Raw genomic sequence first — 23,732 nt, forward strand, 5'->3', positions numbered from 1 at the left:
ATTTGTCCTGGAAACCTCTACATTTTTGTCACATTTTCCATGTCTTTGGATCCGATCAAATGAAGAAAAGGATTGGCTCGACGAAGTACAGGAAGGGAGACATTGATGAAATCGTGTCTCTGTATATGGCTGTCTTTCGTTAGTAAAAAGAGTGATGAGCTCTTCCCGCCGCCAGAGGTCATATTTTTCAGGTCTCACATTTTTTATTTTTGTGAACTTTGAACCCAAACTCATTGGCCTGGCCTTTGACAGCCGCCCGGATAAGTCTATAGCTATAATGGATAGGTTACAGACATTTGAAATGGAACCGATTTGAACATTGGCGTGTCAACGCTAGCTCTATTACTGTAGGGAAATTATTGTATGAAGCGAAGTCAAGTGTAGACTGGGCGTTGTACCTTACAGTAGTTACCTAGACTAGAGCAGAAAATAACAGACGAGACCAGACGCTACAGTAGTGCTTAGCAGATGTCTGACCAGTTATCGAGCTAGCTAACAAGGTGCATTCAGTTGAAATGACATCCGGCGTTAGTAGTCAGATGATCACTTAGCATTTCCTCATCAATGCCGGTGATAGTGCTGCTGTCATAAGAACGTAACGGTAGCTAGATAGCCCGCCAGCTAAGTAGCTTATTTGCTGCGGTTGTCATTTCTGTGCAACTAACTAGCTTAGCATAGCATACATAGCTAGTCGTCTATCGTTCATCACAGTCTCGCTAAGCAGCCTGCAGAAGTAGTCAGAAATGGCTGGAGACCTTCAAGCGAAATACAGCAAGTTGGCCCAGGAGTATTCCAAGGTAAGTGCTAGCAATGCCAGCTGATGTTGGAGCGACATAATTATATTATCTAGCTAGACTAGATCTTTGTTTTCACTAGGTAGAAATGGCTGCTGTTTACGATTTACTGTTTACTGCTGTTTGCTATTTACCCTTCTAGACGGAGCTAGCCAGCTATATTCGGTAGATATTCGGCGCAGACCCTTTTGTCTGCCTGGATTTGGACAGTATTTCGGTTAACAGAATGCCTATAAAATAGCAAGACCAAGATCTACCTCAGTGGATGTAGGTCTTACAAATGACTGGTGTCGTGTGGTGATTGTAAGCCACACTGTACAGAGTGAATCAGAATCAGAATGGGAAGTCACCTAAGATGCGCTCTAACCCCCCCAATTTCTCATGTCAGCAAAACAAGGCTATTACACCCTATATCACTTTATAACCAGTACTATAAATGAGTGACTCGTTTTAGTTAATATGAAATCTGAATGAGTATCCTGAAGAGCTGAGCGAGTGCATGGGTGTATGGTGTCAGTCAGCTGACAGGGTGTCTGCTGTTTCCTGTTCAGCCCCTCCTCCCCCTCCAGCACAACTGTTTCCTGTTATGATACATTCTCTTTTGATATTTTGTTAATTTAACAGATGTTTTATACAAAGCAATTTACAAATAGTCCATTTAGAAAGTACAGCAGAAGATCCAGATCAGATGTGCAAAGTTCCTACTGTATCTCAGTGGTCAGAGTCATGGACCTGTATAGACTGAAACTGCTGAAGTTGTATTTACTCTCTGGGAGGAACAGGCTCATTTGACTCAAACTAGTCCACGAGTCCAGGGAGGGGGGGGGGGGGTCCAGTTACTATGGACTTCAATGAGCACAGATCCGTTTTGAGCCCCTCTTCCAAACTTGCAGTATAGTTCAGTAGAAGAGAGCTTACAGTGCAGTACTTACAGTAGAAATGCTGGGATCATCTGCTGAAGAAGGCCTCATGTCTCTCCTCTGGCCCAGCTCAGAGCCCAGAACCAGGTCCTGAAGAAGGCTGTGGTGGATGAACAGGCCAGCTCCACGGCTCTGAAGGTAGCTCACTCACTCCTGACCCTGACACACTCACCCCTGACACACTCTCCCCGGACCCTGACACACTCTCCCCGGACCCTGACACACTCTCCCCGGACCCTGACACACTCACCCCTGACCCTGACACACTCACCCCTGGCACACTCTCCCCGGACCCTGACACACTCTCCCCGGACCCTGACACACTCACCCCTGACCCTGACACACTCACCCCTGACCCTGACACATTCACCCCTGACCCTGACACACTCACCCCTGACACACTCACCACTGAGACACTCACCCCTGACCCTGACACACTCACCCCTGACACACTCACCCCTGACACACTCACCCCTGACACACTCACCCCTGACACACTCACCCCTGACACACTCACCGCTGACACACTCACCGCTGACACACTCACCGCTGACACACTCATCCCTGAGACACTCACCCCTGACTAATGATGCGTATCATTTAGATTTTAACGGTATTACTGTTTCCGATACTGCTTATCAATCCGGTACTCTAATGGTAATCTTATCTGTACTTTTTGTTGTGTTTTTGTAATAAAAACTAAACAAATTGATAACAGAATTCACATTGCTGTCTTGATTTTTTATGTAAAATGTATGACACATTATATATAGTGAAATAAACAGCACCCCCCCCCCCCCCCCCCCCCCCCCCCACCCAGGACCAGGTGAAGCAGAGGGAGCAGAGCCTCAGGAAGGCAGAGCAGGAGATGGACAGTCTGAGCTTCAGGAACCAGCAGCTGACCAGGAGGGTGGAGCTGCTACAGGAGGAGCTGTCTGCCAGCGAGGCCCGGGGGGGGGGCAGGAGGACCAAGGTGGGGCTCAGAGCCGGGGCATATGTGAATGCCCTACAAGAGGATGGGAGGGAGGAATGGCTGGCAGGCTGTTTACAATTAGCATTTAGCAGCTGCACAAAAGAGCTTGACTGAAGTTGGCGGGTGTAGTATACAGCCTGTACCTCCTGTCTCAGGGTAAAGGATGTAGTTTACAGCCTGTACCTCCTGTCTCAGGGTAAAGGATGTAGTTTACAGCCTGTACCTCCTGTCTCAGGGTAAAGGGTGTAGTCTACAGCCTGTACCTCCTGTCTCAGGGTAAAGGGTGTAGTTTACAGCCTGTACCTCCTGTCTCAGGGTAAAGGGTGTAGTCTACAGCCTCCACTGTGTGTCTCAGCAGGGTAAAGGAGACTCTCCTTCCCAGCAGGGTCAAACCCAGATTGTGTTTGATGAAGACCTGCAGAAGAAGATTGAGGAGAACGAGAGACTGCACATTCAGGTGAGGGGGACAGGGAGGAGGGGAGAGGGGGACAGAGGAGGGGAAAGGAGGACAGGGAGGAGGGGAAAGGAGGACAGGGAGGAGGGGAGAGGGGGACAGGGAGGAGGGGAGAGGGGGACAGAGGAGGGGAAAGGGGGACATGGTGGAGGGGAGAGGGGGACGGGGAGAGGGGGACATGGTGGAGGGGAGAGGGGGACGGGGTGGAGGGGAGAGGGAGAGGGGGACATGGTGGAGGGGAGAGGGGGACGGGGTGGAGGGGAGAGGGGGACGGGAGAGGGGGACGGGGAGGATGGGAGAGGGGGACGGGGAGGGAGGGAGAGAGGGACGGGGTGGAGGGGAGAGAGGGACGGGGAGGAGGGGAGAAAGGGACGGGGAGGAGGGGAGAGGGGGACGGGGTGGAGGGGAGAGGGGGACGGGGTGGAGGGGAGAGGTGGACGGGGTGGAGGGCAGAGGGGGACGGGGTGGAGGGGAGAGGGGGACGGGGTGGGGGGCAGAGGGGGACAAGAAGGAGGGGAGAGGGGGACGGGGTGGAGAGGGACAGGGTGGAGGGGGACAGGGTGGAGGGGGACAGGGTGGAGGGGGACAGGGTGGAGGGGGACAGGGAGGAGGGGGACAGGGAGGAGGGGAGAGGGGGACAGGGAGGAGGGGAGAGGGGGACAGGGAGGGAGGGAGAGAGGGACAGGGTGGAGGGGGACAGGGAGGAGGGGAGAGGGGGACAGGGTGGAGGGGAGAGGGGGACAGGGTGGAGGGGGACAGGGTGGAGGGGAGAGGGGGACAGGGAGGAGGGGACAGGGGGACAGGGAGGAGGGGACAGGGAGGAGGGGGACAGGAAGGAGAGGAGAAGGCGAGAGGGGGGGCAGGGAGGAGGGGGGGCAGGGAGGAGGGGGACAGGGAGGAGGGGGACAGGGAGGAGGGGGACAGGAAGTAGGGGGACAGGAAGGAGAGGAGAAGGCGAGAGGGGGGGCAGGGAGGAGGGGACAGGGAGGAGGGGGACAGGGAGGAGGGGGGGCAGGGAGGAGGGGACAGGGAGGAGGGGACAGGGAGGAGGGGGACAGGGAGGAGGGGGACAGAGAGGAGGGAGACAGGAAGGAGGGGGACAGGAAGTAGGGGGACAGGAAGGAGAGGAAGAGGCGAGAGGGGGCGCAGGGAGGAGAAGAGGAGGGGATCGGAGGCCATAAACAGTGTGTTCTGGTCCCTGGTCCTCTCCCAGTTCTACGAGGCGGGGGAGCAGCACCAGCGTCAGCTGTCCCAGCTGGAGGCGCTTGTGGAAGAGCTGCAGCAGGAGCGTGAGCGGGTGGAGGCCCAGCTGGAAGGGCTCAGGGCCAGGTGTGCCCTTGGGGAGGACCGGCTGGCCCAGGAGACCGCACGCCTGGAGCTCAAGGCTCACTCCCTGGAGAGAGAGGCCCGGGAGTGCAGGGCCCGGGCGGAAGAGTGGTGAGCGCACACACCTGGACACACTCACACACACACCTGGACACACACATACCTGGACACACACACATACCTGGACACACACACACACACCTGGACACACACACACACCTGGACACACACACACCTGGACACACACACACACCTGGACACACACACACACCTGGACACACACACACCTGGACACACACACACCTGGACACACACACACCTGGACACACACACACCTGGACACCTGGACACACACACACCTGGACACGCACACACACCTGGACACGCACACACACCTGGACACGCACACACACCTGGACACGCACACACCTGGACACACACACACACCTGGACACACACAAACACCTGGACACACACACACACCTGGACACACACAAACACCTGGACACACACACACACCTGGACACACACAAACACCTGGACACACACACACACCTGGACACGCACTCATACCTGGACACGCACACACCTGGACACACACACACCTGGACACACACACACCTGGACACACACACACACCTGGACACACACACACCTGGACACACACACACACCTGGACACACACACACCTGGACACGCACACACACCTGGACACGCACACACACCTGGACACGCACACACCTGGACACACACACACACCTGGACACACACAAACACCTGGACACACACACACACCTGGACACACACACACACCTGGACACACACACACACCTGGACACACACAAACACCTGGACACACACACACACCTGGACACGCACTCATACCTGGACACGCACACACCTGGACACACACACACCTGGACACACACACACCTGGACACACACACACACCTGGACACACACACACACCTGGACACGCACACACACCTGGACACGCACACACACCTGGACACGCACACACCTGGACACACACACACCTGGACACACACAAACACCTGGACACACACTAACACCTGGACACACACTAACACCTGGACACACACTAACACCTGGACACACACACACACCTGGACACACCTGGACACACACACACACCTGGACACACACACATACCTGGACACACACATGGACACAAGCACCTGGACACACACACACCTGAATACACACACACACACACCTGGACAGACACACACACCTGGACACACACACACACACACATCTGGACACACATACCTGGACACACACACACCTACATGGACACACACCTGGACACAAGCACCTGGACACACACACACACGCCTGAATACACACACACACACACACCTGGACACACGTACACACACCTGGACACACGCACGGACACACACAACTGGACACACATACCTGGATACACACACCTGGACACACGCACCTGTACACACACACACCTGGACAGACGTGGGTGTACTGTGCCCCTGCAGCCAGCAGCAGCTGAGCGGGTGCCAGGTGGAGCTGAGCAGACAGGTGCAGGAGAACAGCAGTGTGATCCAGGAGAAGGTGCCCTTCAACGACACCCGTAAGCTAGCCACACTCCTTTCTTCTGTTGTGTGTATTTGTTATACAGTACGTCTGTAGGCCCTGCAGTTTATACAGTACATCTATAGGGCCTGCAGTTTATACAGTACGTCTGTAGGGCCTGCAGTTTATACAGTACGTCTGTAGGGCCTGCAGTTTATACAGTATGTCTATAGGGCCTGCAGTTTATACAGTACGTCTATAGGGCCTGCAGTTTATACAGTACGTCTGTAGGGCCTGCAGTTTATACAGTACGTCTGTAGGGCCTGCTGTTTATACAGTACGTCTGTAGGGCCTGCTGTTTATACAGTACGTCTGTAGGGCCTGTTGTTTATACAGTACGTCTGTAGGGCCTGCTGTTTATACAGTACGTCTGTAGGGCCTGTTGTTTATACAGTACGTCTGTAGGGCCTGTTGTTTATACAGTACGTCTGTAGGGCCTGCTGTTTATACAGTACGTCTGTAGGGCCTGTTGTTTATACAGTACGTCTGTAGGGCCTGCTGTTTATACAGTACGTCTGTAGGGCCTGTTGTTTATACAGTACGTCTGTAGGGCCTGCTGTTTATACAGTACGTCTGTAGGGCCTGTTGTTTATACAGTACGTCTGTAGGGCCTGTTGTTTATACAGTACGTCTGTAGGGCTCTTCTAACCCTCACATCCACCTGGAGAAACTGTACTGTGTTCTTCTTCCTCTCCAGAGTATCATCACTTCAACAGTTTAAATGTTCCTCCACACAACCGGCGGCACCAGGTGAGACCAACACTACTAGACCAGCACTACTTACCCAACACTGTTACCCAACACTACTAGACCAGCACTACTTACCCAACACTGTTACCCAACACTACTAGACCAGCACAACTTACCCAACACTGTTACCCAACACTACGAGACCAGCACTACTCACCCAACACTGTTACCCAACACTACGAGACCAGCACTACTTACTTAACACTGTTACCCAACACTACTAGACCAGCACTACTTACCCAACACTTTTACCCAACACTGTTAACCAACACTGTTAACCAACACTGTTAACCAACACTGTTAACTAACACTGTTAACCAACATTACTTACCCAACACTGTTAGACCAACACTACTTACCCAACACTGTTAGACCAACACTACTTACCCGACACTGTTAGACCAACACTACTTACCCGACACTGTTACCAAACACTGTTACCCAACACTGTTAGACCAACACTACTTACCCAACACTACTAGACCAGCACTACTTACCCAACACTACTAGACAAGCACTACTTACTAGGGATGTGCATCTCCATCACTGAGGACGATGCGATACACATCTCGATGCACTGCCAACGATCCGATACATTAAAGATACATAAAAGCAACTACTAATGCGATACGAATCACCCCTATTGCAATGCAGTGCAATTCGACACGATGCAATTCAATGAGATGCGATGCAAAAGAATATGATGCTATGCAATTTAATATGGTACATAATGATTTATTTGTCAGACAGCAAATCATCAATTAACTAAACAAGTGAAAGGTTTACTTCACATATTAAGCAGTCTCTGACAAAAGATAAAATAACATCAGGCCTGGACCTTGCCTTAAACCAGCCCTTATTTCCTGTTGTGTTCTCTGAATGTAAAAAAGGGTAAACTATTACAAATACCATGTAGCCTCTTCAGGTGACTACCTAAATTAGCCGTGCTCCATGTATACTTTATAGCAGCACGACATATCTTGCCAATTGCATGGGTCTTGTCAAATTGCCCATCTTTCTTGTAAAATCCGAAGTGTTGCCAAACCTTGGATTTATTGCCATTCGTAGGAACGTGTAATTCGCCATGATAACACTCGCCCGAACACGCCTCCAACTCGCGCGAAACTTGGCCGAGAGACTTGACAAGAATCGGCCACTGACAGCAGTGGAGATGAGCGCGAGAGGAGGAATCTATCTAAATATAAAATGATTGGTCACAAATCATTGGTCACATTTCTAAATACTAAATGGTGTTCGCCTACACACGATTCTATATAAATACATCGGATTATACCGATGCAAAAATGTTAGAAACGATGCATCGCGATTTCATCTCACATTTGTATCCGGTGCACACTTTTTTGATCCGGGCCATCGCATCGTGAGCTTTTATGCCGATGCATCGATGCAAACCGGTGAATCTTCCCATCCCCAACACTACTTACCCAACACTGTTACCCAACACTGTTAGACCAACACTATTTACCCAACACTGTTACCCAACACTGTTAGACCAACATTACTTACCAAACACTGTTACCCAACACTGTTAGACCAACACTACTTACCCAACACTGTTAGACCAACATTACTTACCCAACACTGTTACCCAACACTGTTAGACCAACATTACTTACCCAACACTGTTACCCAACACTGTTACCCAACACTGTTAGACCAACACTACTTACCCAACACTACTTACCCAACACTGTTAGACCAACACTACTTACCCAACACTGTTACCAAACACTGTTACCCAACACTGTTAGACCAGCACTACTTACCAAACACTGTTAGACCAGCACTACTTACCAAACACTGTTAGACCAACACTACTTACCCAACACTACTAGACCAGCACTACTTACCCAACACTGTTAGACCAGCACTACTTACCCAACACTGTTAGACCAGCACTACTTACCCAACACTGTTAGACCAGCACTACTTACCCAACACTGTTACCCCAACACTACTTACCTAACACTACTATACCAGCACTACTTACCCAACACTGTTAGACCAACACTACTTACCCAACACTACTAGACCAGCACTACTTACCCAACACTGTTAGACCAGCACTACTTACTCAACACTGTTACCCCAACACTACTTACCCAACACTACTAGACCAACACTACTTACCCAACACTACTAGACCAGCACTACTTACCCAACACTGTTAGACCAGCACTACTTACCCAACACTATTACCCAACACTACTAGACCAGCACTACTTACCCAACACTGTTAGACCAGCACTACTTACCCAACACTATTAGCCAACACTACTAGACCAGCACTACTAACCCAACCCTACTAGACCAGCACTACTTACCCAAGACTGTTAACCAACATTGTTAGACCAACATTACTAACCCAACACTACTAAACCATCACTACTAGACCATCACTAGTGTCCGAACACTGATACAGTTTCTTACTAATCCTAACTTCTCGCTCCACCTCCTCCCCTTCTCCACTTGTCCTCTTCTCTCCTCCACCTCCTCTCTTCTCTCCTCTCCTTCTCTCCTCCTCCTCCTCTTGCTCCTCCTCCTCCAGTTGAAGGCGAGGGATGTGGCTGGTCAGGCTGTGTTGCTGGTCAAGGACCTGGTTGCTGCTCTGCTGAACTTCCACTCCTACACCGAGCAGAGACTGCACATCTACCCCCTGGACTCCTCCATCCAGCCCATCTCCCCACTCAACCAGAGGGTTAGCAGACTCCCGACCCCAGACTCCCGACCCCAGACTCCCGACCCCAGACTCCCGACCCCAGACTCCCGACCCGCTGGGATTTAACTTGCAGCCCTTTCCCCCTGCAGTTCTCCCAGTACCTGCATGAGAACGCAGCGTATGTGCGCCCCCTAGAGGACGGACTGCTGCAACTGCACCACAGCATCACAGAGGACACGGTCACTGTACTGGTGAGGGTAGGGTGGGTGGTTGAGGAGGAGGATGGAGGTCATTGTGGAGTATACCGCTGAATGTACCGTTCCAGGTCCCTGAAATTTGCTGTGTTTGATTGACAGGCTGAACTGTGCTGTGTTTGACAGGCTGAACTGTGCTGTGCTTGATTGACAGGCTGATCTGTGCTGTGTTTGATTGACAGGCTGATTTGTGCTGTGTTTGATTGACAGGCTGATCTGTGCTGTGTTTGATTGACAGGCTGATCTGTGCTGTGTTTGATTGACAGGCTGAACTGTGCTGTGTTTGATTGACAGGCTGATCTGTGCTGTGTTTGATTGACAGGCTGATTTGTGCTGTGTTTGATTGACAGGCTGAACTGTGCTGTGTTTGATTGACAGGCTGAACTGTGCTGTGCTGTGTTTGACAGGCTGATCTGTGCTGTGTTTGATTGACAGGCTGATTTGTGCTGTGTTTGATTGACAGGCTGATCTGTGCTGTGTTTGATTGACAGGCTGATCTGTGCTGTGTTTGATTGACAGGCTGAACTGTGCTGTGTTTGATTGACAGGCTGATCTGTGCTGTGTTTGATTGACAGGCTGATTTGTGCTGTGTTTGATTGACAGGCTGATCTGTGCTGTGTTTGATTGACAGGCTGATCTGTGCTGTGTTTGATTGACAGGCTGATCTGTGCTGTGTTTGATTGACAGGAAACTGTGGTGAAGCTGAAGGAATTTGCAGATCACTTCTCATCATACACACACTTCCTCCAGAAGATTCTACCTTACCAGCTCAAGAGGTCAGGAGTGTGTGTGTGTGTGTGTGTGACCCTGCCTCCTGTGTGCAGCCTGCAGGAGGTGTGTGAGTGTGTGTGTGACCCTGCCTCCTGTGTGCAGCCTGCAGGAGGTGTGTGTGTGTGTGTGACCCTGCCTCCTGTGTGCAGCCTGCAGGAGGTGTGTGTGTGTGTGTGTGTGACCCTGCCTCCTGTGTGCAGCCTGCAGGAGGTGTGTGTGTGTGTGACCCTGCCTCCTGTGTGCAGCCTGCAGGAGGTGTGTGTGTGTGTGACCCTGCCTCCTGTGTGCAGCCTGCAGGAGGTGTGTGTGTGTGTGTGTGACCCTGCCTCCTGTGTGCAGCCTGCAGGAGGTGTGTGTGTGTGTGTGTGTGACCCTGCCTCCTGTGTGCAGCCTGCAGGAGGTGTGTGTGTGTGTGTGTGTGTGACCCTGCCTCCTGTGTGCAGCCTGCAGGAGGTGTGTGTGTGTGTGTGTGTGACCCTGCCTCCTGTGTGCAGCCTGCAGGAGGAATGTGAGGCATCTCTGTGTCCTCCAGCTCTCTCCTCTAAGAACCAAGATCTGCAGAGAGACCTGACCAGGGTCACGGCCATCTTCCTGAAGCTGCAGAGCTACATCACCCTGCTGGCCCTGCCCTGTAAGTCTGTCTGCTCTAGATCTATATCACCCTGCTCTGTAAGTCTGTCTGCTCTAGATCTATATCACCCTGCTCTGTAAGTCTGTCTACTCTAGATCTATATCACCCTGCTCTGTAAGTCTGTCTGCTCTAGATCTATATCACCCTGCTCTGTAAGTCTGTCTGCTCTAGATCTATATCACCCTGCTCTGTAAGTCTGTCTACTCTAGATCTATATCACTCTGCTCTGTAAGTCTGTCTGCTCTAGATCTATATCACCCTGCTCTGTAAGTCTGTCTGCTCTAGATCTATATCACCCTGCTCTGTAAGTCTGTCTGCTCTAGATCTATATCACCCTGCTCTGTAAGTCTGTCTGCTCTAGATCTATATCACCCTGCTCTGTAAGTCTGTCTACTCTAGATCTATATCACCCTGCCCTGTAAGTCTGTCTGCTCTAGATCTATATCACCCTGCTCTGTAAGTCTGTCTGCTCTAGATCTATATCACCCTGCTCTGTAAGTCTGTCTACTCTAGATCTATATCACCCTGCTCTGTAAGTCTGTCTGCTCTAGATCTATATCACCCTGCTCTGTAAGTCTGTCTACTCTAGATCTATATCACCCTGCTCTGTAAGTCTGTCTGCTCTAGATCTATATCACCCTGCTCTGTAAGTCTGTCTGCTCTAGATCTATATCACCCTGCTCTGTAAGTCTGTCTGCTCTAGATCTATATCACCCTGCTCTGTAAGTCTGTCTGCTCTAGATCTATATCACCCTGCTCTGTAAGTCTGTCTACTCTAGATCTATATCACCCTGCTCTGTAAGTCTGTCTACTCTAGATCTATATCACTCTGCTCTGTAAGTCTGTCTGCTCTAGATCTATATCACCCTGCTCTGTAAGTCTGTCTACTCTAGATCTATATCACTCTGCCCTGTAAGTCTGTATGCTCTAGATCTATATCACTCTGCCCTGTAAGTCTGTCTGCTCTAGATGTATATCGTCCTGTAAGTCTGTCTGCTCTAGAACTATATCACCCTGCCCTGCAAGTCTGTATGCTCTAGATCTATATCACCCTGCCCTGTAAGTCTGCATGCTCTAGATCTATATAACTCTGCTCTGTAAGTCTCTCTGCTCTATTTCAGCTTATTTCAGTTTAGTTAGTCTATATCTACATTAGTCTATGTCTACATCAGTGTAGGAATCGAACCAACAACCTTCTGATTACTAGCCCGACTCCCTAACCGCTCAGCCATCTGACCCCCAGTAAACACGAATAGTTGGTCAATATAATTTTCTCCTAGACTCTGGGAAGTAAAGATATGTTTCAATATCTCTGTGTGTGTGTGTGTCTCTGTGTGTGTCTCTCTGTGTGTGTGTGTGTGTCTCTCTCTGTGTGTGTGTCTCTGTGTGTGTGTGTCTCTGTGTGTGTGTCTCTGTGTGTGTGTCTCTGTGTGTGTGTCTCTGTGTGTGTGTGTGTGTCTCTGTGTGTGTCTCTGTATGTGTCTCTGTGTGTGTGTGTGTCTCTCTCTGTGTGTGTGTCTCTCTCTGTGTGTGTGTGTCTCTCTCTCTGTGTGTGTGTGTCTCTCTCTGTGTGTGTGTCTCTCTCTGTGTGTGTGTCTCTCTCTGTGTGTGTGTCTCTCTCTGTGTGTGTGTCTCTCTGTGTGTGTGTGTCTCTCTGTGTGTGTGTGTCTCTCTGTGTGTGTGTCTCTCTGTGTGTGTGTGTGTGTGTCTGTGTCTGTGTGTGTGCGTCTCTGTGTGTGTCTCTCTCTGTGTGTGTGTCTGTGTGTGTGTGTTTCTGTGTGTGTGTGTCTCTGTGTGTGTGCAGCTCAGAGGGAGCAGGCCCTGCCTCAGAGCAGCTGTTCTGCAGCGTTCACTCAACTGGCTGCTGCTCTGCACAGTCTCCATGACGCCCTCCAAGGTGAGCCAATCACACAACACTTACTGTACTTCAACACAACACTTACTGTACTTCAGCACAACACTTACCTCAACCCTGAGGTACCCTGGAGGAGGAGAGAGAATGAGGACAGGTGTTAGTGGAGCCCCCACAGCAGCAGCTGCTTGTTGCCATGCCGGCGTCTTATGCTTGTCCAGTGTTGCCAATTGAACAACTTTGTCGCTAAATTCAGTGACTTTTGCCTTCCCGAATCTAAAGCGAATCTAGCTGCTAGCGACAAATCTAGCAACTTTCAGTGACTTTTCAGAGGACCACTTGCGACTTCTGGTGAGATCTTTTTGGCAACGCTGTGCTTGTCAGCGTCCTAAATTCCCAACTCCATGGGTACCGGGTAGACCTTGTACAACCCTAAATTCAGAAAGTCGTACAGTTTTTTGTTTTTGAGTACCAACTTGGTATCAGAGTACCGGTTTTTGTGATAGCACTATTTCAATCAGGAGAGACCAGGTATGAGTAGAGTGATGTTATTACGGACTGGTAATTGTACTACAAAGTTTGGAGCTTAGACCCCATGGGGAATCATAGATCAGCGGGCGCCTGCCTGACATTTAGTCATTTTTTTAGCAGACGCTCTTATCCAGAGCGACTTACAGTAAGTACAGGGACATTCCCCCGACATCCGAGAAGAATCCCCCACGGAGTCCAGACACTGGTGGCGGTGGCGGCAGCCGACGACCAATGAGTCGAAGATAGAGACAGGAACCGGGCGGCGACGGGGAGGTGGAGGGTCGCGCACTTGATGGCCTGGAGAAACTACATGGGGAGATAAGCTTAATAAAAGGCATGATCATGTGATTCTTCGACAGCGTTAATTGATAGACGAGAGCGATAATCAGAACTGAACCATATGGCAGCCCAACATAGGAAAGAGGGAAAGAGGAGTGTTCTTAGTGGGGGGAGTTAGTAGTGAAACATTGTAGAAGATGCCCGAGTGCGGGGAGCGGACTTGCCTGACTGAACTTGCGCTATGCTTCATTTATCATAACACAACACGTTACACAGCACTATACACAACACTATACACAGTACTTTACACAGCACTATACAAACAGTTTAGGGAAAGAAGATGTCATTACATGTGACTAGTTAAGATCCTTTGAATCCATTAAACAGTGAAGCTGGTCAGAATCAGAATCAGCTTTATTAAGTTTACACAAACAAGGAATTTATTGTGGCAGGAAGGTGTGTACGAGAAACATAAGAATCTTGAATATAACATTTAGAAAATGTAAACTGTTTGAAATATTTCTTAACCACACTATACAATATAAAATAGGATAGAAAGTAAGGTAGTGCTTGTCCAACTTGGTTGATCTAACGTGTGCGCGTGTGTGTGTCAGAACTTTCTCAGCACTACAGTCAGAAGGCCAGTCTGGAGGAGGGTCTTCCCAGCGTCTCCCAGAAGCTGCGAACCACGTCAGAGTGTCTCCTCTCCTCCCTGTCCTCCCTCACCATCACCTCCTCCAAGGTACACACACACTCCTCCCTCACCATCACCTCCTCCAAGGTACACACACACTCCTCCCTCACCATCACCTCCTCCAAGGTACACACACACTCCTCCCTCACCATCACCTCCTCCAAGGTACACACACACTCCTCCCTCACCATCACCTCCTCCAAGGTACACACACTCTCCTCCCTCACCATCACCTCCTAAAAGGTACACACACACTCCTCCCTCACCATCACCTCCTCCAAGGTACACACACACGCACTCCTCCCTCACCATCACCTCCTACAAGGTACACACACACGCACTCCTCCCTCACCATCACCTCCTACATGGTACACACACACACGCACTCCTCCCTCACCATCACCTCCTCCAAGGTACACACACACTCCTCCCTCACCATCACCTCCTCCAAGGTACACACACACACGCACTCCTCCCTCACCATCACCTCCTCCAAGGTACACACACACACGCACTCCTCCCTCACCATCACTTCCTACATGGTACACACACACGCACTCCTCCCTCACCATCACCTCCTACATGGTACACACACACACGCACTCCTCCCTCACCATCACCTCCTACATGGTACACACACACGCACTCCTCCCTCACCATCACCTCCTGGCAAAAGACCCCCCTGCCCCTGCTGAAATAAATCCTAGAGGAAACACTGATCTCATACAGCTATATTCACTGCTATGTTGACCAGAGCCATGTCATTGTCCAGATGGCACTGTCACTGTATATGTGCTAAATATAAAGAGTCCCTACTGTCACTATAATATGAGTTCCTGTGCTCCTCCCTCCAGGTGGCGACCTTCTTCAGTAACAACCTGGACTTCTTCACGGCGTCTCCAGGGTATGGGCCAAGGGGTGGTGCGTGCACCCTCAGCCCCCTGCAGGCAGAGAGCATGCTGGGAAACAAGAGGAGGGCAGCCGCTTACATGCTGACCATCAGGAAGGTCAGAACCAATCAGATTCTGTGTAGCAGCAGAACCAATCAGACTGTGTGTAGCAGCAGAACCAATCAGATTCTGTGTAGCAGCAGAACCAATCAGACTGTGTGTAGCAGCAGAACCAATCAGATTCTGTGTAGCAGCAGAACCAATCAGACTGTGTGTAGCAGCAGAACCAATCAGATTCTGTGTAGCAGCAGAACCAATCAGACTGTGTGTAGCAGCAGAACCAATCAGATTATGTGTAGCAGCAGAACCAATCAGACTGTGAGTAGCAGTCTCACAGACAGACAAGCACATATAACCTGTAGTGTGTGTGCATGTGTGTGTTTGTGTGTGGTGTGTGTGTGTGGTGTGTGTGTCTCCAGCCTAGGCCAGAGTCCGTGCCGTATAGGGAGGCTCTGTCCAACCGGCACATCCTGACCTCCTCCACAGAGAGCAGGGAGGGTCTCACACAGCAGGTACACACACAAACACATACAGTTAGGTCCATAAGTATTTGGACATTGACACAATTTTCATCATTTTGGCTCTGTATACCACCACAATGGATTTGAAATGAAACAATCTAGATGTGCTTTAAGTGCAGACTTTCAACTTTAATTTCAGGGTATTTACATCCAAATCAGGTGAACGGTGTAGGAATTACAATACATTTTATATGTGGCCCCCCCCCCTTTATAAGGGACCAAAAGTAATTGTAAAGTAAGACAATTGGCTGCTCAGCTGTTCCATGGCCAGGTGTATGTTATTCCCTCATAAAGGGAGTTCGTTATTTCATTGACAAGGAGCAGATAAAAGGTCTAGAGTTCATTTCAAGTATGGTATTTGTGTTTGGAATCTGTTGCTGTCAACTCTCAATATGAAGTCCAAAGAGCTGTCACCATCAGTGAAGCAAGCCATCGTTAGGCTGAAAAATCAAAACAAACCTATCAGAGAGATAGCAAAAACATTAGGTGTGGCCAAATCAACTGTTTGGTACATTCTTAAAAAGAAAGAACGCACTGGTGAGCTCAGCAACACCAAAAGACCCGGAAGACCACGGAAAACAACTGTGGTGGATGACAGAAGAATTCTTTCCCTGGTGAAGAAAAACCCCTTCACAACAGTTGGCTAGATCAAGAACACTCTCCAGGAGGTAGGCGTATCTGTGTCAAAGTCAACAATTAAGAGAAGACTTCACCAGAGTAAATACAGAGGGTTCACCACAAGATGTAAACCATTGGTGAGTCTCAAAAACAGGAAGACCAGATTAGAGTTTGCCAAAAAACATCTAAAAGAGCCTGTACAGTTCTGGAACAACATCCTATGGACAGATGAGACCAAGATCAACTTGTACCAGAATGATGGGAAGAGAAGAGTATGGAGAAGGGAAGGAACTGCTCATGATCCAAAGCATACCACCTCATCAGTGAAGCATGGTGGAGGTAGTGTTATGGCGTGGGCATGTATGGCTGCCAATGGAACTGGTTCCCTTGTATTTATCGATGATGTGACTGCTGACAAAAGCAGTAGGATGAATTCTGAAGTGTTTCGGGCAATATTATCTGCTCAGATTCAGCCAAATGCTTCAGAACTCATAGGACGGCACTTCACAGTACAGATGGACAATGACCCGAAGCATACTGCGAAAGCAACCAAAGAGTTTTTAAGGCAAAGAAGTGGAATGTTCTGCAATGGCCAAGTCAATCACCTGACCTAAGTCCAATTGAGCATGCATTTCACTTGCTAAAGACAAAACTGAAGGGAAAATGCCCCAAGAACAAGCAGGAACTGAAGACAGTTGCAGTAGAGGCCTGGCAGAGCATCACCAGGGACGAAACCCAGCGTCTGGTGATGTCTATGGGTTCCAGACTTCAGGCTGTCATTGACTGCAAAGGATTTGCAACCAAGTATTAAAAGTGACAATTAGATTTATGATTATGTTAGTTTATCCAATTATTTTTGGTCCCTTAAAACGGGGGGGGCCACATATAAAATGTGTTGTAATTCCTACACACATGTGTAAGCACATCTTGATTGTTTCATTTCAAATCCATTGTGGTGGTATACAGAGCCAAAATGATGAAAATTGTGTCAATGTCCAAATACTTGGACCTATGGACCTAACTGTACATACATACTCTCTCATCCCTCCTGTCTTCTCTGTCTCCCCTCCTTACTCTCACTTCCTTTTCTCTTCTCTCTCACCTCTCCTCCTCCTCCTCTCTTGTCTCGCACCTTTCCTCTCACCCCTCCTCCTCCCTTCTCTCTCACCTCTTCTTTCTCACCTCTCCTCCTCCTCTCTTGTCTCGCACCTCTCCTCTCTCACCCCTCCTTCTCCCTTCTCTCTCACCTTTTCTCTCTCACCTTTTCTCTCTCACCTCTCCTCCTCCTCCCCTCTTCTCTCGCACCTTTCCTCTCTCACCTCTCCTCCTCCTCCTTTCCGGCCCCCAGGTGCATCAGGGCCAGGAGAAGATAGCTCGTCTGGAGCAGGAGAAGGAGCACTGGCTCCTGGAGGCCCAGCTGGGCCGGGTGAGGCTGGAGAAGGAGAACCAGCGCATCTCAGAGCTGCAGGCCCAGCTGTGCTCCGCCCTGGGGGGCCCTGCCCCCGGGCCCCCCAGACCCCCCGGCCCGGGATGCCAGGAGGAGGAGGAGCAGGAGGAGAAGGGAGCAGGGAGGGAGGCCACGCTCTCCACCAGTCTGGTACGACCTCTCTCTCTCTCTTTCTTCCTATCTGTTTATCTAACTAATCTAGCCAATCACAGCAGAGCATGTTTTACTGTGTTCTCTGTCACCAGGTTGGCATGCTGACCACCACGCCCATAAACGATGAGGTACGACACACACTCACACACACACACAAGCACACACCAGTCATACAAGCCTTCTTTCCCATATTCTGTGTGTGTGCGTGTAGGTCGGGGATGAGGCCAGCAGAGAGCAGCTGATTAAGAGCCACTACATGGTGAGGGTGTCAGAGCTGACCTCACAGCTGCAGCTGTCGGACAGCAAGACTGTCCACCTCCATGCTGAGGTAAGACTCACTCTCACACACACACACACACACGTTAGTTTACCATACATGTGAGGACATCAGGGGGGTGTTCCATCAACGTCGCTAACGCAAGTCGTTTTGGCCATTATTTGAGCGCAAAATAGTTTAATTGAGCTTTGTGTAAAATAAACATAGACGTTTATCAAAAACCCTTGTCTAGTGATGCCATCACTCCGGCCCTGCTCCCATCTATCCTCGCTGACGCGTATCGTTACGGTAGGGCCCCCCGGCCCAGCTATCCGTAGCCTGTCTGAAAAAACTTTTTGGAAAAGACGGGCTATGGACCCAACCAACTCTATTTGGGAGGGGAGAACTCCCTCACATGGTACAACCCATGCAGAGGCTGAGGTGTCAGAATGCAGAACGTGTGTAGCCTACTTTAAGAGAAGATAGACTAACGTGACAAATGTCAACAACAAAAAAATCCTCCACCGGCCCAAATCACCCTGGCCTCTTTTCTTGTGGCGTTTCTGCAGCTGCCTTGCAGTAAAGCTATAGTTAGCCTAGCTATCCCCCAAGTTAACAGATGCGAAACGAATGTTCTGCTACAGGTAATCACGCGTGTTTTTGTGACGTAGTGACGTTAGTAACGTCAGTGACTGTGGCTAGCAAATTAGCCACCGTTAGCTTCACTTTTCGCCACAAAAACTTGAGCCTAAACCATGCAACGGAACGTAAATAAAAATACAAGCAACTCAATCGCTACCAAGACGAAACTTTTGACACCTAGGTTGTCTATTTAGTCCAAATATTGACGAAGATTTAGGGGTGGGAAAATAAATAATAATAATAACTAGAAACGGCTGTTCCTGCGAAACAGCAGTGAGAATGCTGAAAACCTGAATGGGGATAGCTGACCATGCTAAAAAAGCTGAAAATAGTGAAAAGTTTGTAGAAAGTTATAAGCTGAAGCGCCTGAAAGGTATTTTTGAAAGGGGCTGGCGCTGGACGGAGGTATAAAACTACAGAAAAGAGAAGAAAAATTCAAAAAGAGAAATAATTCAGAAGAATTTGAAAATTTAGCTGAAAATTATTTGCTGGAGTTTTAAAAGTCCTGAAATGTATGTTTGAAAGGACCTGCAGCAAGATGAAGGCAGAAAAGTACAGAAAAGAGAAGAAAAATGCAAAAGTAACCTCGAACAGAATGCTTTTCATTTCGCTGCCACAGACGGGATGCAGAGAAGCTTATGTATGGTAGCTACTGATAGTTCTCTCCCCATGTACTTTGTTTACAGGCTTGTGTGGAATTGTCAGTTTTAAATGTACACTGAAGTGATGAGAGCATGGATGCTGCACAGAGTGAGATGTTAAGTTAATCACAGGTGAATTCTGCATGTAGAACTGTGGAATTTTATGTAATCTAATGTATTCTCAGTTACCAGTAAAGGAGTTGTACAAAATGCATCTCATGAAGCAAGTGCAAAAACTGACCAAGCGGTGCTGTACTTAGGGCAAAAGATTAGAAAGGCTGATCTTGAAAATGATTTGCTGGAACACAAGTTACATGGTCACAGGTGAATAATGTTAATTGTAGGAACAATATATAAATACTCATGGTTAGATTTCTATTTGTAGGCAATAAAGACCTAATTAAATGTAAATGATGTAATCTTAATTTCAGTGTCAAAAAGCATTTGATCGGTTCTGACTGCACGTTCACGGTGTGTAACATTAGCGATGTTAAGGGCTGAGAATGTTGCAAACATAATTTATGGAGTCTGACAGAAAATGGTAACGTTAACTTAGGTAGACTGTTCATCAGGGAATTAAAGCACATCTAATCACTGTCTTATAATCCTATCCTGACATAAGGCTAAGATAATTACATTTAATTTGAGATCGGTCGGCTGAACCAGGAAAGGACACCCCATGTCTGCCAACTGTATCAGGCTCAGAAAGTTGGAGGGAATAGGTAGAAATGCAGTTTGTTATGGAAAACCTGCTAGCGAGCAGGTTACGTTCTCAATTAGTTAACATGGACACTGACGTTACCTCTCTTTCTGGAACGGAAAACTCAGAGTTTGCCTCATCGAAGGGCTAACCAACTCAGGGTTTTCACTAAACCCGCTTTCTGGAATACCCCCTTGGTTTACATTTACATTTAGTCATTTAGCAGACGCTCTTATCCAGAGCGACTTACAATAAGTACAGGGACATTCCCCCGAGGCAAGTAGGGTGAAGTGCCTTGCCCAAGGACACAACGTCAGTTGACTAGACCGGGAATCGAACTGGCAACCTTCGGATTACTAGCCCGATTCCCTCACCGCTCAGCCACCTGACTCCCTTTAATGCGTGTGTGCGGTGTAATGTGTTAGAGAATCGGGCTAGTAATCAGAAGGTCGCTGGTTCGATTCTTGGCCGCGTCAAATGACGTTGTGTCCTTGGCAAGGAACTTCAACCTACTTGCCTCAGGGGAATGTCCCTGTACTTACTGTAAGTCGCTCGGGATAACAGCGTCTGCTAAATGACTAAATGTGTGTGTGGTGTGTAACGTGTGTGTGTGGGGTGTAACGTGTGTGTGTGGTGTGCAACGTGTGTGTGTGGTGTGTAACGTGTGTGTGTGTGTGGTGTGTAACGTGTGTTTGTGGTGTGCAACGTGTGTGTGTGGTGTGTAACGTGTGTGGGGTGTAACGTGTGTGTGTGGTGTGTAACGTGTGTATGTGGGGTGTAACGTGTGTTTGTGTGTTTGTGTGTGTGGGGTGTAACGTGTGTGTGTGTGTGTGGTGTGTGTATGTGTGTGGGGTGTAACGTGTGTGTGTGTGTGTGTGTGGGGTGTAACGTGTGTGTTGTCTCCAGTGCCGGGCCCTTGCCAAGCGCCTGGCCATCGCTGAGAAGACCCGGGAGGCCCTGGCGGAGGAGGTCCGACTGGCCAATCAGAACATCACACGGCTGCAGGTAAACAACAACAACAACACTGTTGTTGACCCCCTGCTGTTCTATCTAGTACCTGTCCCCCCCTTTTCCTGCAGGATGAGCTGTCCCCCTGCTGTTCTTGGTACCCAGAATGCCCCATGGCAAGCTGAAAAGCTACGAAGTTAAGAGCATTAGCTTAGTTAGATAAGCATTGTTCGGAGTATCTATTGTGTTCGTTCTGTTTTGATATGTGTAATGCTATGGTCTGTAGTGTAGATAATTTGAGTGTTCACCCTGATTGTGAATGTTGTCTAGTTAGATGGCTATCCAAGTTGTCCATTGTGTGTTGCTGGTTAAATAAACAGCCGGCCTATATTCCAGTGCGGCCTAGACTTCAATTTACAAACACAAAGTTGCCATTCTGGTGGGATGCGGTTTATAGAAAATGCGGCCTATTTTCCGTCAAATACAGTACTAGTACCTGTCCCCCTGTTCCTGCAGGATGAGCTGTCCCCCCCTGCTGTTCCATGTAGTACCTGTCCCCCCCCCTTTCCTGCAGGATGAGCGGTCCCCCCCTGCTGTTCCATGTAGTACCTGTCCCCCCTATTCCTGCAGGATGAGCTGTGTCCCCCTGCTGTTCCATGTAGTACCTGTCCCCCTGTTCCTGCAGGATGAGCTGTGTCCCCCTGCTGTTCCATGTAGTACCTGTCCCCTCCCCCTATTCCTGCAGGATGAGCTGTCCACCATAAAGCGCAGCTACGAGGAGCAGCTGAGCATGATGAGCGACCACCTGTGCAGCATGAACGAGACGCTGAGCAAGCAGAGGGAAGAGATCGACACGCTCAAACTGGGGAACAAGGTACGGCCCTAGCCCCGCCCATCTGCCCCGGGCTCCTCCCCCTGGGAAGCTGGTGATGAGAACCTCCTGCTGAAAGTATCTGATAATCTGATGTTAGGAAACACACTTCTTGTGTGCTGTCTGACTTCTGACCCTGACCTATGACCCATCTGTATATAGGGGGTCAGATGGGTGAGCTGTTAGGGAATCGGGCTATTAATCAGAAGGTTGCTGGTTCAATTCCCGGCCATGCCAAATGACGTGTCCTTGGGCAAGGCACTTCACCCTACTTGCCTTGGGGGGAATGTCCCTGTACTTACTGTAAGTCGCTCTGGATAAGAGCGTCTTCTAAATGACTAAATGTAAATGTCATGTTTCCTGCAGGGAAGCACCAAGAAGAACAAGGGCCGCTAGGACCAGACTCCTCCTGCTGCTCCTCCTCTTCCTCCTGCTTTTCCTCCTGCTCCAGACCTGCACCTCCTTAGGCTGAACCATGGAGACTCTTCCTCCTGCTCCTCCTCCTCTCCACTGGAGGAATTCCAGAGACCCTGCAAACCGCTCCTCTCTCTGCCAGACCGGGGCAATCGAGGACACAGGAGCAGTTTGTCATCCATGCTTCTGAAATCTAGTCGGGAGGGAGGGAGAGGGGTGGAGGGAGCAGAGAAAGGAAGGGAAGGAAGAATGAAGTTAGGGAGGGAGAAATGGAGAGGGGTGGAGGGAGCAGGGTTAGTAGGGCTAGGATTACTCACTAGTCAAGTTGTAAAGATCACATTCTTAGAGTTACTGAGGGTTTATGCAAATGTACGTGTGTGTGTAGGAAGGACTGAGGCATCGATGGAAACAGTGATTTCACTTTTGTTTCTGGGTGGGAGGAGGAGAATGTATGTTGACCTGGATGAGTGGGTGGTCACTGCTAGAGAATGTGTTGGTCGGTCCAGTGTGACTGGGGGGGCGCAGAACTGTAATAGCATTTCTGTTTTACACTCTGACTGTTTTATACCGATGAAATGGGAAGCCGTCTGGGCTAGGGACCTATGTACCTGACCTGGTGTGTTTAAATCAACGTATATGACTGAGCTAATTGAGCATAGAGCTAACAGACAGCAGGACAGGTTAGCTTAAAGCAGGTTGTCTACCTGCTGCAGCACTCCCCTCCACCAGGGGGCAGAAGAGACAAGGATGGAGTCTGCCTCTGTATGTGATGTTTTAACACCAAAGTGTGTGTGTGTACACTAACAACAATGCCATGTGTACAGCACAACATTCTCCAAACTTGTACTCGATCATGAATGGATGTAAAATGTGTCCATATGAATATATATTCATGAAATCATGTTATATCCATTATTGTTCCGTCAGTTCTTTTAAGAATAATACAACCTGAGACATGTACTGTTTTGAGGACTTAAAACATGTTATTGCTCTAACCAAGTACGACATATCCGGTTGGCGGAGAGATTGTGATGACATTACATTA

General features: G+C 49.3%; 1 protein-coding gene across 2 annotated transcripts; it reads left to right on the plus strand.

Moving 5' to 3' along the window:
• The first annotated feature begins 265 nt into the window (after positions 1–265).
• ppp1r21 (protein phosphatase 1, regulatory subunit 21) lies at positions 266–23,588 on the plus strand. Of its 2 annotated transcripts, none has more exons than XM_067236757.1 (21): positions 266–797; positions 1,784–1,852; positions 2,535–2,687; positions 3,043–3,144; positions 4,355–4,578; positions 5,988–6,082; positions 6,782–6,834; positions 9,404–9,553; positions 9,664–9,765; positions 10,456–10,544; positions 11,034–11,170; positions 12,975–13,067; positions 14,447–14,574; positions 15,381–15,533; positions 15,896–15,988; positions 17,964–18,212; positions 18,308–18,343; positions 18,427–18,543; positions 21,361–21,459; positions 22,148–22,276; positions 22,640–23,588. In XM_067236757.1, the coding sequence occupies exons 1-21, from the start codon at positions 744–746 to the stop codon at positions 22,667–22,669; spliced, it is 2,355 nt and encodes a 784-aa protein (XP_067092858.1). In that variant the 5' UTR covers positions 266–743; the 3' UTR covers positions 22,670–23,588. The 2 variants fall into 2 exon arrangements, with proteins under 2 accessions (XP_067092858.1, XP_067092859.1); XM_067236758.1 differs by having other exon boundaries at positions 3,046–3,144.
• The last annotated feature ends 144 nt before the right edge of the window (positions 23,589–23,732 follow it).

The sequence above is a fragment of the Osmerus mordax genome, chromosome 5 (genome assembly GCF_038355195.1).
Source record: "Osmerus mordax isolate fOsmMor3 chromosome 5, fOsmMor3.pri, whole genome shotgun sequence".
NCBI lineage: Eukaryota > Metazoa > Chordata > Actinopteri > Osmeriformes > Osmeridae > Osmerus > Osmerus mordax.

Coding starts and splice junctions, on each gene's coding strand:
- ppp1r21 (XM_067236757.1), top strand. CDS start 744: ATGGCTGGAGACCTTCAAGCGAAATACAGCAAGTTGGCCCAGGAGTAT. Junction 13,068..14,446: donor TCTCCATGACGCCCTCCAAG/GTGAGCCAATCA, acceptor TGTGTGTGTCAG/AACTTTCTCAGCACTACAGT. Junction 18,213..18,307: donor CCACGCTCTCCACCAGTCTG/GTACGACCTCTC, acceptor CTCTGTCACCAG/GTTGGCATGCTGACCACCAC.